This window comes from Sciurus carolinensis, chromosome 9 (assembly GCF_902686445.1).
Source record: "Sciurus carolinensis chromosome 9, mSciCar1.2, whole genome shotgun sequence".
In the NCBI taxonomy this organism is placed as follows: domain Eukaryota; kingdom Metazoa; phylum Chordata; class Mammalia; order Rodentia; family Sciuridae; genus Sciurus; species Sciurus carolinensis.
The window spans coordinates 92,481,798-92,494,915 of record NC_062221.1 but is presented as its reverse complement, the minus strand read 5'-3'; the positions used below and the strand labels follow the sequence as shown (position 1 = coordinate 92,494,915).

The window sequence follows — 13,118 nt, the reverse complement described above, 5'->3', positions numbered from 1 at the left end:
ATTTCTTTTATCTAGAAATGTCTGATTCTTAAGGATGTTTTCATTGGATATAGAATTTTGGGCAGTTTTTTTTTTTCTTTTAGCATTATGAACAAGTAATTTAACACGCTGCTCCATTTTCTAATGATATATTCTCAGTTATTCATATTATTGGTCTCCTACATATAACATGTTATTTTTCTCTGGTTCCTTTAGGATTATCCCTCTAGTTTTGATGCTTAGTATTTTGTTTTGCATATTTTCCTGATGACTATGATGTGCTTGATATTATTATTTTTTTGAATTTATTCTTCTTGGGATTGCTGAGCTTCTAGAATCTATTAGATTAGATCTCTCACCAGAGTCGAGAAAATGTTCACCATTATTTTTTAAAATAATTTTTCTGCCACATTTTTTTCTCTTTTGTCTTTCTGGGGATCCAATTATTTGTTAGGTCATTTTATATTGCTTTGTAGCTTCCTGAACTTTGCTTGTTTTCCTCATTCTTTCTTCTTGCTGTTCACTAGGTTGGATAATTCTAGTGGTTTATCTTTAAGGTCACTGACTTTTTGTACAGTTAGTTCCAGACTGCTGTTAAGCTTATTCAGTGATTTTTATTTCAGATATTGTACTTTTTAGTTTAAGAATTTTGATCCTTTTTATAGTTTTCTAGTGTTTAACTGTAACTTTTTACTCATGACATTTTCCTTATCATCCTTAAGCATGTTATCATAGTACCTTTAATTCTCTGTTTGTTAAACCTAACTAGGTCATTTCAGTCACTCAGTATCAATTGACTTTTTTCTTTAAAATCTTTTCTTGTTTATTCAGGTTCTAGTATTTTTTGTTTTTGTTTCCTGACCATTATAAATAACAGACTGTAACAAATCTGCATGTTATTATATTCCTACCATGAGTGGATTTAGCAGACAAATAACAGTTGGGCTAAAACTGAAAAGTCAATCTCCCCTTAGCCAGATAGTTAATTCTCTATTTACTCCTTTAGGCTTTAGCTGGATTTCTTAGGGTCTTCCTATGTATACATTGTTCAGGAATCAATAGTAGATTTAGGAAGAGATTATAAACAGACTTTGGAGCTCCCTCTCTCTGTCTACTCCTTTCTTGGATATTATTTCTTACTTTGCAGCTGCTAAAGCTGCTTTCCGGTTACCCTAAACCCTGCTCTCTGTTTCTTCATCCTAGAAAGACTGCATATTTCAACTCCAGGTTTAGTCATCCTGCATGGGGTGAAGAGGGTCTGTCTTCAGGCTAAAAGATATTAAAAACAAGTGACATAAAACAGGAAACCTGAGTGTTGGTCCCTTTTTCTAAGCATTGACTCCCTTTCCAGTTTCAGATTGCTTTGGGTTGTCCTCCAATGTATTCAGGTAGCTTTTCAAAAATATTGTATCCAGAGTTTATAGTTATTATTTGCCAGAGGGCTGACATGATAGTAGCAGAATTCCAAGAGGTTGTTTTGTGGCATAATTTTACATAGGACTGAAGATGCTTTTTTATTCCTCAAGTCTTATCTTAGGGATACGTCTAACTACAAACCTTTTTTTTTTAACATTCCATTCATAAATCCAAATTTGGATTTCTAAACAAATCCAAAAGTTTTTGTATATTTTCCCCCCTTGGAAATTATTCTACAAATAGAAGATTTAGACTAAGGTTTATGGTTGCCTTCTGATTTTCACCACCATAAAATACTTATAAAGATAAACTAAATTGGTAGATAAAAGTATTCTTGTTTGAATTCAAAGAAGTGACATTTTTTAACCTTTGTGTTTGTGTTTTATGTATGAGAAACACTAGAACTTTAAAATGAATAAGAATGTACTATTGAAAGACATCTTGAAACCTGAATTTCTCTTTATGCTCTTTACTCTATGCTTCCTCCCATAACAAATTTTTACTTTTTACTCTGATGAAAAATACTAGGAGGACTTTACTGTCTGTAGTGAAGTCTTATCTCTGAGCCAGCAGAATTCATTATGTTTCCATCTAATGAACCTACCCTGCTCTTAAAGTGGTCACACTACCACAGGGTCATTCATGTGAGCAAACTCTATCACTGAATCACTGGCATGGGGAAAAGAAAGGAGATCCGTTCTGAAATTTCACAGGTTTCCAATGCTGAAAGGAATGGTTTTAATTCCTAAAATCTACATGTTTGATATAACTTTCTGAAAATTTCCCATTTTGATATTTATTGGTGTTACTGTCTACAGTATTTTGTCACTTTTATACTTTTTAAAGGTGATTAATATTTTAGTTATCAAATTATCTTCCATAAAACGCTTACCATTAGCTTTCTCAACAAAGATTGAAATAGGCATGTAAAATTTCCTTTTATTGTTATTTTCTACTAATTTTTCTTTGAATGTTTAGCTGTTATCTATATACAATTCAATGCAGTGCTTTAATATTCCTAGGATTTTGGGATTTGTAAAACTCTAATACACTATTAAGCCAAGAAAATTGACATTAATACAATCCACATAGGTAATTTATTCTATTTGAATTCTAAAATTATCTTCTTATACATACGAGTCTCATCTTCTTGCACATAATATCTGAGTGCAAGAAACATGCATGTAGATGTGCTCAATATCAGGAAGGAGCATATGTCTTTAATATTTCATGATGAAACTGCAGGGTTTGATAATTATTCCATTAATTTCCTGAGAGCTGTAGTCATTACTCAGTAACCACTACTGTGTGAGAATGGTATCATGTTATTTGTTTCTGGCTATGATTAAATACCATTAAGGAGGGAAGTTTTTGATACAAAATGAAAATTGTTGGGAAGGGAAGTAGGTAAATTTGACTTAATCCAAATCATGATCCATCGCTATAGGGGAACCGCTTGGATGTCTGAATCACTGTACCATAATTAATGTTTCTAAGCACTTCATCCTTTTTCCTAAGTAGCCTTCTTCAGTGCCAGCTTGGACTCCTATAGATAATAGGTTTGTGCCTGCCACTGAATTTGAAAATAAAAAGCAGTTCTTTGCTGTTGTCAACACCCAATGGGAACTCCCTAGAAGAGCAATGGTGGGATAAACTTAGTCTCAGATTACCAGTTTACCATAGTCTTGTTTCCTAGAATGAGCGGGGATTAAAGGAAGAATCTGAAAGAAGGGTATTCTCCATGCATAGGGGAGGCAAATGACAGAGCTGAGTTTCATTACAAGATAATAATAACACGTGGAAAACTTGAGGGTGGCGATTTGACAAAGGCACTGGGCTGAAAATTAGGAAACTTAGACTGTCTTCTAGCTTCACCATTAATGATGTGTATGATTTTAGGAAAGCCACACAACCTCTGTGGGTAAATAAGATATAAAATGGGAGGTGGTGGCATGTGTTAAAATCAACACAATATGTCTCAGATGGTTCTGAATATTGCCTACATCAGAACCAATGGAGTGTGTTAAAACACTGATTCTAGGGCTTCACCACTGACTTATTCAATTAGAATCTACAGAGGTTAGAAGTGGGAATCTTCATTTTTAATGAGGAACCCAGGAGATTTTTATGACACTAATGTTAAGGAATGACTGAGTAGCTCACCTACAGAAGGTTCTAGGCTAGACTTATGTAGATGCTTACATTAGACACACACCAAGAGCCACATGAAGATTGTCTCACATCTAGAAGCAGATCTAGGCTCCTTCTAGATTTAGAGTGTTTTAATTCCAATAAACAGTTATGTGCCCTGGATAGTACAAAAGGCACAAATTAATATTTGTGCTAGTGGTAATTAGTTTGATCCACACATTCCGTTTTTTCAAATTGCATTTTTGGAATTTCAGAGAGTCTAACCAGAGAGAATCCCACAGGATGAGGTCTTTATGAACTCTCACAGTCTAGGGTCTTTTTCTGTTATACAACTATACATTTGATATGATCTTTTTTTTTTTTCACTTTAGAATTTAAAATTTGGAAAAAACCAGATGAAATATTATGTCCCACTCTAACAGATGTAGATTCTGAGTTTTCGTGTTAGCTTACCATGTATCAGATGACTCCTGTAAAACTCACTACTCACAGGATATAATTTCTAGAAACAAATCTTGTAAGGGTTGGGGTACTATAGATTATAGTCTGAAAGGTATCTGTGATTATTTATTTTTAATTTGTTTAGAAATAGTTTAATATGAGAATTTGGAAAAATTGTCCATATATCCTTTGCCCAGATTTCCCAAGTGATAATTTCTTGTACGACCACAGTAAATTTTCAAGATCAAGATATTGACATTGGTACAATATTATTAACTCAGCTATAGATATTATTTAATCTGTTACTTCCACAAAGGCAATTAGGAATTAACAAAGTCCTCTTAGAAACTATAATTCACTTTTTTATGGTATCTTTCCATTACAGTTAAAAGCAAGAGGCAGTATCATAAATTGGAAGGAAGAGGGATTTGGAAGCCCAGAATAGAAGAATTTAATTCTAAACTTCACTGATTACTGGTTAGGTAATCTTGGGCAATTTACTTAATTTATAGGAACTTTTTAGTTTCCTTATCTGCAACATGGGAATAGTGAGACTTATTTTATAGGGTTGAATGAGGATTAAATGATAATGTTCAAATGGTGAGAATTAAATGAGAAAAAAAATCAGATACTAATAGACTTCAATAAAGGGCAGTTTAGAAAATATGTCGAAAAGATTACTCAGTCTTTCCTGGGATATCATGTCTTTATATGTAAAGTACAGAAAAGTAACGGATAGAAAGGTTTAAAAATTTGTTTTTGTCCTTAAATGCATCAAATTTCTAGTTCTGTTGCTAAAACTCCTAGAACTTAGAATTGCACACTACTGGAACTGGAGTTAAGTATTCTATTGTTAATCTGACCCCTTCTGCAAATGGTTAGGAAAGGAGCAAAGCTGCACAGCCAGGACATGAACTCAGGTCTTCCACGTCTACCACTCTTACCTGTGTACTTCATATAGGAGAAGGTCATACATGGCAGCTGTAAACTCAATGTGGGGGGCTGCTGCAGATGATGAGAAGGATAGGTGGCTGTGTGAATAGAATCTCTGTCTTCATTTTTCTTTTTCTTTTTTTTTTTTTTTGCCTCAGCACTTACCTAATGTTAAACTTTTATTCTCTCCTTAGGGATTACAAATTTTTTTCCTCTACACCGTTAGAACAAAAATTTTCCAGAATGAAGCTTCCAAAGTGTTGAAATCATTGTCATCATCATTTGGGAGAGTGACGTCACTGCCTTCAGTGACCCCGCTGAGACTACGTGTTCGGGTGTATAACATGCTCAGGTCCCTTCCAGTTCTGCATGAGCACTTTAGGCTGCTGGAGGCCTCTGAAGAAGAAAAGACACTCTCTGAAAGTCACCAAGCGAACTCAAGCATCTAGACCCTGAAACTGTTACCTATTGTGATCTTTTTATCTAACTCATGTGAGTTATCTGTTTCCTTCATTTATTTCCTAGTCCTCCTAGAACGTCTTCGTAGGTATATTTTTTCATGGTTATGAATTATGTAAAACTTGTTTTTCATTGTCATCAGAGATAATGGATTTTGTAGTTTTTATAGCATTCAGTGGACTCTCAATTGATTGAGGCAAATAATTCCACACAGCATTCAAGATGGCCATTGTTCTTTACTTCATTATATGACAAACCTTGACAGAAATGCAGAAACTATAGCAAACTTTTTTTTTCACAAGTTACTAAAAAGAATACGATGAGAAAAATTTACCTACTACAACAAAATAACTCTCGATGAAGTGTAGGGAGTTGCTTGTATACATCATACTTTTGATCTATAAATATTTTAAAGTTGTATGTGTTTGTACTTTTACTTTTTGTACTTTTATTTTCAATGAAGAATTTGGCACCAATTTAACTTCTGGAAATTGGCATTTCTTTTTTCTGTTGAAAAAAAGCATGTTTTGTGACCAGAGAGTTAGGTTTTGTAAGAAATGGCAGTGAGACATATGAGTTGGTTGCTAAACTCTCTGATATTTCCTTCCAGTTCTTAAAATATCTGCCTTTTTATTGATGAAGTGACAAGAGTGATAAAAACCAAAAAGTTCATCACAGTCAGCCCTTATGGCTTTAGAAGATGTAACCGCTCATGGAATTTCAAACACTTGAGTGATAAATGACTTCTTAAACAGAAAGACTCCATTGAGCCTCTGAGGTGGGGAGCACTCCCACTGGGCTTAGGAGATACAGTCTCTGAATTGCTGCTTTCTGTTTTGCCATAAACTAGGCAGCTGCTGTGAGTGACTGAACTAAGGAACTAACATGTCACGTGAGTTTGGCATACCTTCTCACCACTCCCTACAGAACATGCATTTTAGTAGAAAAAATTGTAAATGTCTGTCGGATTCCTAGGTGTGCAAAGCATAAATGAAACTTTATGGAAGAATGGAAAAAAGTAAAGGGAAGAGAATAAAGAAGGAAAGCAGTTCTCAAAGACCAGTATTCTTAGTAATTGGTATAGTACTGTATCTAATTAGGGGATGGGCAGTGGGAAAATTCTAAGATGTGGTCGACTCCAATTCTGTATTCAGATGACAATCTAACTTAAGTAAGTGCTACTTTAAAATGTGACTCCTTCCCCCGCAAAGCACAAAGATCCATTTATTGCCTCAGGGTGGGGTATAATAATTTCCCTTGGTGATTATAGGTTTTTTTTTTTTTTTACATTTTTTTCAGTAACTTTGGGATATAACAACTAAAATTTCTTATATTGTTCCTAAAATAGCTGTTCTATAAATGTGCTCCACAGGCAATTGTAGAGACGAATTAGGTGAACACTGATAGTCTTTTATCCTGAAATCCTACCAACAGAAAATACTTTGGTTTGAAACTTTATCTCATGTACTAGTCAGCAATCTTTTAGTTTAGTGATAGAAATCCAAATTAGGTTAAAGGTCAAAGGGAATTTATTGGCTCAATTAATGTAAAGTCCAAGGACCAAGCTGGTTTTAAGTAGAGCAACTCTGTGTATAGTGTTTCCCTGGGTAGTCCCAATTTGTGTCTGTTGTCCTCATTTAAGTGCTGTTAGCAGCCCCTTTTACTCTCAAGTGTCCTCGTTTGAGACATAAAATATATGATAATACTAACTCTAGTGATAGTTAGATCTAAGAGTTCTGAGATGTGCTAGGCAGGATTCTTTTTCTCCCTCTATTTCCAGACTCCATGCTTTCGTTTGACATTGACATTATTCTCAAATTGGGGTTAAATGGCTAGAAATTGGCTATTGGTTTTCCTAATCCTACAGCCTGAGAGTCACAGAATCTAACAGGAAGAGAGACATATTTTCTCCTAGCACCCACAAATTAAATTTCATTGGAATGATTCTACTTCTAGTTATTACTCTGGCAGGAAAATAGGATGCGCAATATGTAAAACAGGAAATTTAAGGCAGCCACTTGATTCCATGGTGTTTAAAAGGTCAGAGACAAAATGGGAAATGCTACAAAAACCCAGAGATTAGAAAAAGAAGTTAATATTTCTCCCAACCTAGAAAGATAAAGTAAGAAGAGTTTCCAGAGCAAGGGTTGAAACCAGGGCATGTCAGTGACAGGAACTGGACCCAAGTAGAGGCAACTTACTTGTGCCAGGAATAAAACCCTGACTTCCTGCTTCCTCTTGTCCTGCAATCTCCCAGCATGTATTCCACTGGCTACAGCCAGCCAGAAACCAGCAGAGCCCAGAGTCTGTAAAGCTCAAACCCTCTGTGATATAGAGCACCAAAGGGGCAGAGAGAGGAAAGAACCAGACAACAAGTAGACCCAGAAGTGGTGTGTCCTACCTAGGCTGAGTGTCCACTGCCTGTGTTCAGGGAATATTGGTCCAGCCTGGGTCAGACATCTACTGTGAAAAGGGGAAGGGTGAAATGAATTGGTTCACCTACTGTGAAGTAGAGAATGGAAGGTATACCAAGGAAACAATACTTGAAGCAAAGTGTTACTATATCTCCTATAAAATAAAGTATTCTCTGGGAAATGAGCCCCTTTAAGGTTCATCAGTCATTTCACTTGTCTTAGCAGGGTTTTGATGACTTCAGTAGGAAGAGCAAGAAATTATTTGGTGCTTTGGAGTTAAGGCATAAGAAGAGTGGAATACAGGAGTGGAAGGGTGACTTACTTGAAGAAAGTTGCTGGAAAGGGAGACTCAGGGCACTTCAGAACTGATATTGTATATGACCAGCTCCAATTTTCCATGTTTTCTGATTTATTTTGTGTGATAACAGTGTCCTGTTGCCTTTTTGGCTTCGATAGCACATGCAGTGACAGGACAACAAACCATCCTGACCTTTGGATTTCCTTAATTCTGTGTCTTAACCCAGAGTTCAGAGTTAACTCTTCAAGTGTCAGAATCTGGGTTGCCAGACACAAAAATATTCTGCAGGATCTCACCCTCTTCCCCCTTCCCACCCCCATTATCAAAAAGGAAAATTATGCTCAAGTTCCATGTCTTTGCCACATTCCAGAAGACTTGGCATTCTTTGTAAATACTTAAGAAATTTGGGTCAAATGTACCAACTAGATTATACTGATTTGTCAACCACTGGTACTTTCTAGGTCTGTGAAACCCCACCAATGTAATTCTACACTCTTCAGTTCATGGTTCCTCAGATGACGTCCAAGAGAGACAGACATCAGGATAAAGTTCCTTGAAGGTGTGGTGGATGGGATGATTACTGAGAGAGAAAAATACTAAGAGTTTTAAAATGCATTCACATACAACTCAATAGCAAGATTTTTAAAAACCTGATTAACAAATGAGCAAAGAATCTGAATAGACATTTTCCCAAGGAAAACATAATTAACAGATGCATGAAAAGATATCCAACATCACTAATCATCAGAGGAATGCAAATCAAAATCACAATGAAATATAAACTATAAGAATGGTTATGATGAGGGTCTGGGGATATAGCTCAATTGGTAAAGTGCTTGCCTCATGTGTACAAGGCCCTGGGTTCAATCCCTAGCACCATTAAAAAAAAAAAAAAGGTTATTATGAAAAACAGAGGAGATAACAAGTATTGGCAAGGATGTAGAGAAAAGAGCACCCTTGTACATCATTGGTGGGAGTGTAAATTGGTACAGTCATTAGTGAAACAGTACTGATATCCCTCAAAACATTAAAAGAGGAACTACCATATTATCCAGCAATGCCTCTGCTGAGCATATACATAAAGGAAATGAAATCAGCACCTCATAATATATTCCCATATTTGTGTGGCATTACTCTTGATGGTGAAGATATGGAAATAACCTAAGAGTCAGAAGTTGTGGTATATACAGATGCTCCTCAACTCAGGATGCATTCACATCCTGATGAATTCATTGTAAGTACACCTGCTCTACCAAACATCATAGCTTAACCTAGCCTACCTTGAACATGTTCAGGTACATTACATTAAACTTACATTAGCTGACCATTGGGCAAAATCATCTAACACAAAGCTCATTTTATAATTATCATGTATCTCATGCAATTTGTTAATTACTGAAGAAGATGCTGGATAAAATAAGCCAGACCTAGAAATATTCTGCATGATCTCACTTACATGTAAATCTATAAAAACGTCAAACTCATGGTAACAGAGAGTAGAACAGTGTTGGCAGAGGTTGGGTGGTGGAATAAAAGGGGAGTTGTTTGACCAAAGGTATAAGATGAATAAGTTCTGAAGTCCTAATGTGCAGCATGGGGACCATAGTTATTAATGATTTATTAATTACTTGAAATTTTCTGAGAGTAGATATCAAGTGTCCTCAACACAAACACATGCAATGGGTAACTACAAGATGGACAATATGGATATATTTGCTCAATTGCAGTAATCATTTCACAATACATATTTATATAACATATTCCATTGTATACCTTAAATATATATGTAATATATATTTGACAAATACACTTTAATAAAGCTGGGGAGAAAACAATTTTCACAAAGTATATTTTTAAAAAAACCAAAATCCATAATTACTTCCCTGATCATTGTTGTCTATTTTTCTGTATTCTCTATATACTCTTTCTCTGAATATATAAGAATTTTATATAACTGTAATTATAGTAAATGAAATCTTATTCTGATTTTCACTTATTATTGCATAGTTATGCAGTTTTCATATTAATACTTCTCTAATGTGCCATAATAGTTTCCTTCTTATATATTTAGATCACTTCAATATTTAATATTTATAGTGACATTGCAATAAATAACCTGGTACATATATATATATATATATATATTTTTAATTGTTTCCTTAAGATAAATTCTCAGGGTATCAAAGGGTATGAACATTTTTTTAGGCTCCTGAGCATTATCAGTATATTTACTTGAAAACAGTGAAATAATATATAATGTCATCAACATTTGGAGTACCATAAACATTTTTGTATATGCTTTTTTATTTTGGTATGCTTGTTGATATTATTTATATCTTTGTTTATTTATCAATGGAGCAATTATTTTCCCCCATAAATTTGTGTAAGTTCCTACCTATTATAGCTCTTAGTTCTTTAATTATTACTTTTGTTGAAAATATTCACCCTAGTTTATTAATTTCCTTTCTTTTTAGTATAACATACATACTGGATTTAATTTGAAATGTTCAAAAGATTTATAAAGCATTAAACATTTTCAGAGTTTATATGTCCTCACGTAGGCTATTTTTTATTTTGTATTAAGAAATACGTTAAGAACTATGTAGAAACTACCACCCCACAACCTTAGGATTTCCATCTCTCTACTTTATTTTCTTTCTTTTTTTTAATTTTTATTTTTACAGATGCATTTTTAACCACGACACGAATGGGGTACAACTTTTCATTTCTTAGGGTTGTAGAAACTTTTAACATGTAGAATAGTGGTGTCAATATGCCAGGTAAGGCCAAATAGATCACAGAGGACACATTATATCTCTAACCCTTCATTATACCATGCAGTTGGGTGGTGGTCCTTAACAGATTTTTTTAAAAATATATATTCTGTCTCTTTGTGTCCACTCACTTTTCTTAAGAAGTAAACACTAGGGTGAGTGGGGTGCCCGGGTGGGGGGAAGGAAAAAACAACAGAATGAATCCAACACCATTACCCTATGTAAATGTATGATTACACAAATGGTATGCCTCTACTTCATGTACAAACAGAGAAACAAGATGTACCCCATTTGTTTACAATAAAAATAAATTTAAAAAAAGAAGTAAACACTACATTTTGGAGCAGCTTTATTAGCAATTATTAATTAGTAACAATTTTAAAAGGGAAGTTCAAAGTAATGCTACATATGCATAACTTCCTTTACACATGAGTAACCTTTTATAATGTATAATTAAAATTTTTAAAACGTTGCTAAAGAAGGAAAATTAAGGATAGGAGTAAAAAGTATGAAGCTAGGGTCAAGATTAGTACCTAAGAAACCTGCTCTTATAATTTTTTAAAATAAACTGACTGACACCATCTGTGGTATTGTACTTTTGTTAAGATGTGACCACAAATTAAGCTGCAAGTTTCCTAACACCCCACAGAAATATAGAAACAATTGTGAAAGTCATAAATCTCTTAATGACTAAATAAACTCCCCAAAATATCATAGCAAGTCCTTGGAGAATTCTAATTCTGTTATTCTAACACTATGTATAATTGACATAAAGTTTTAAAAAAAAAAATCCATCTGGGTATATTTCCAAATGAGAATGTCAACTATTCTGAATGATAAAAGAGGACAAGATGGGATCCTCTCACATTTGAAAACTCACCATGCTCAGAGCGCCCTTGACGGACAATTTGCTAGTACATACAAGAAAAAGCTGTGTGTAATTAATGCTATTACAAAGTTACAAAATGCTATGTATACACAAACACATACTTCATGCATTACAGGAAACTTCAGTATCACAAGAAGATCACTGAAGGTGGCTTTTGGTTTTTGTCTAATATTGGTTTATATTGGTTTTTCTAATTTGGGCTTCTTTTCTTTTTTGCTTTGGTAGGTGACTTGCCTTTTCCCTCCTTACTTTTAAAGTGAACTATATGATGTATAATTTACATAAAATTAAATGCATCCATTTTAAGGGTATAATTAGATAATTGGGGGGGGGTACTGGGGATTGAACTCAGGGGCACTCACCCATTGAGCCACATCCCCAGCCCTACTTTTTGCATTTTATTTAGAGACAGGGTCTCACTGAATTGCGTAGTATATCGCTTTTGCTGAGGCTGGCTTTGAGCTTGTGGTCCTCCTGAATTGGCCTCCCTAGCCTCTGGGATTACAGGCATGTGCCACCAGGCCCACCTAATTAGATAATTTTTAACAAGTACATATATACCTGTGAAACCCTGCCCCAAACAAGATCAAAAACATTTCTATCACCCCACACCATTCCCTCTTGCCCCCTCCCAGTTAAACCCTTCCTCCAACCCCAGCCCTGGGAATCTATTAATTTCTTTTCTATCACTAGATATTATTTCTTCCTACATTATCCCAGAATATCACATGGATGGCACCATACAGGATATCCTCTTTTGAGTCTGGTTTCTCTCGCTCAGGATTGTGTTTTGGAGATTCTTCCATATTGTTGTGTGTGTCAGTGGTTATTTTTATTGTTAAGTGGTATTCAGTTGTATAGATATATTGTAATTTGTGTAGTATATGGGCATTTGGTCGTTTCCACATTTAACTATTATCAATAAAATTTCTGCAAACATCTTGTACAAATCTTTATGCAGACATGTGTTTTCTTTTCTCTTGAAATAGCTTGTGAAATTACCAGGTCATAGAGTAATTGTATACTTAATTTTAAAAGAAATTGCAAATGGAGGATGTGGGGGAAAAAGTTACACTCATACATTGTTGGTGGGACTGCAGATTGGTGCAACCACTTTGGAAAGCAGTATGGAGATTCCTCAAACTTGGAATGGAAGGACCATTTGACCTAGCTATCCCACTCCTCAGTTTATACCTAAATGACTTAAAATCATCATACTACAGTGATTCAGCCACAACAATATTTATACCAGCTCAATTCATGATAGCAAAACTATGGAACCAACCTAGATGCCCTTCAATAGATGAATGGATAAAGAAAACGTGGTACATAAACACAATGGAATATTACTTAGCCTTAAAGAA

The 13,118-nt window shown here is 34.7% G+C and overlaps 1 protein-coding gene across 1 annotated transcript in view; it reads left to right on the top strand.

Moving 5' to 3' along the window:
- The window catches only part of Adgrg7 (adhesion G protein-coupled receptor G7), a 76,302-nt gene extending 67,448 nt beyond the window's left edge, over positions 1-8,854 (top strand). The window contains exons 17-18 of the mRNA XM_047564963.1: positions 5,115-5,412; positions 8,553-8,854. Of these exons, the coding sequence (XP_047420919.1) occupies positions 5,115-5,369 (255 nt within the window). The 3' untranslated portion in view covers positions 5,370-5,412; positions 8,553-8,854. The remainder of the gene's footprint in view (positions 1-5,114; positions 5,413-8,552) is intronic.
- Positions 8,855-13,118: the final 4,264 nt, after the last annotated feature.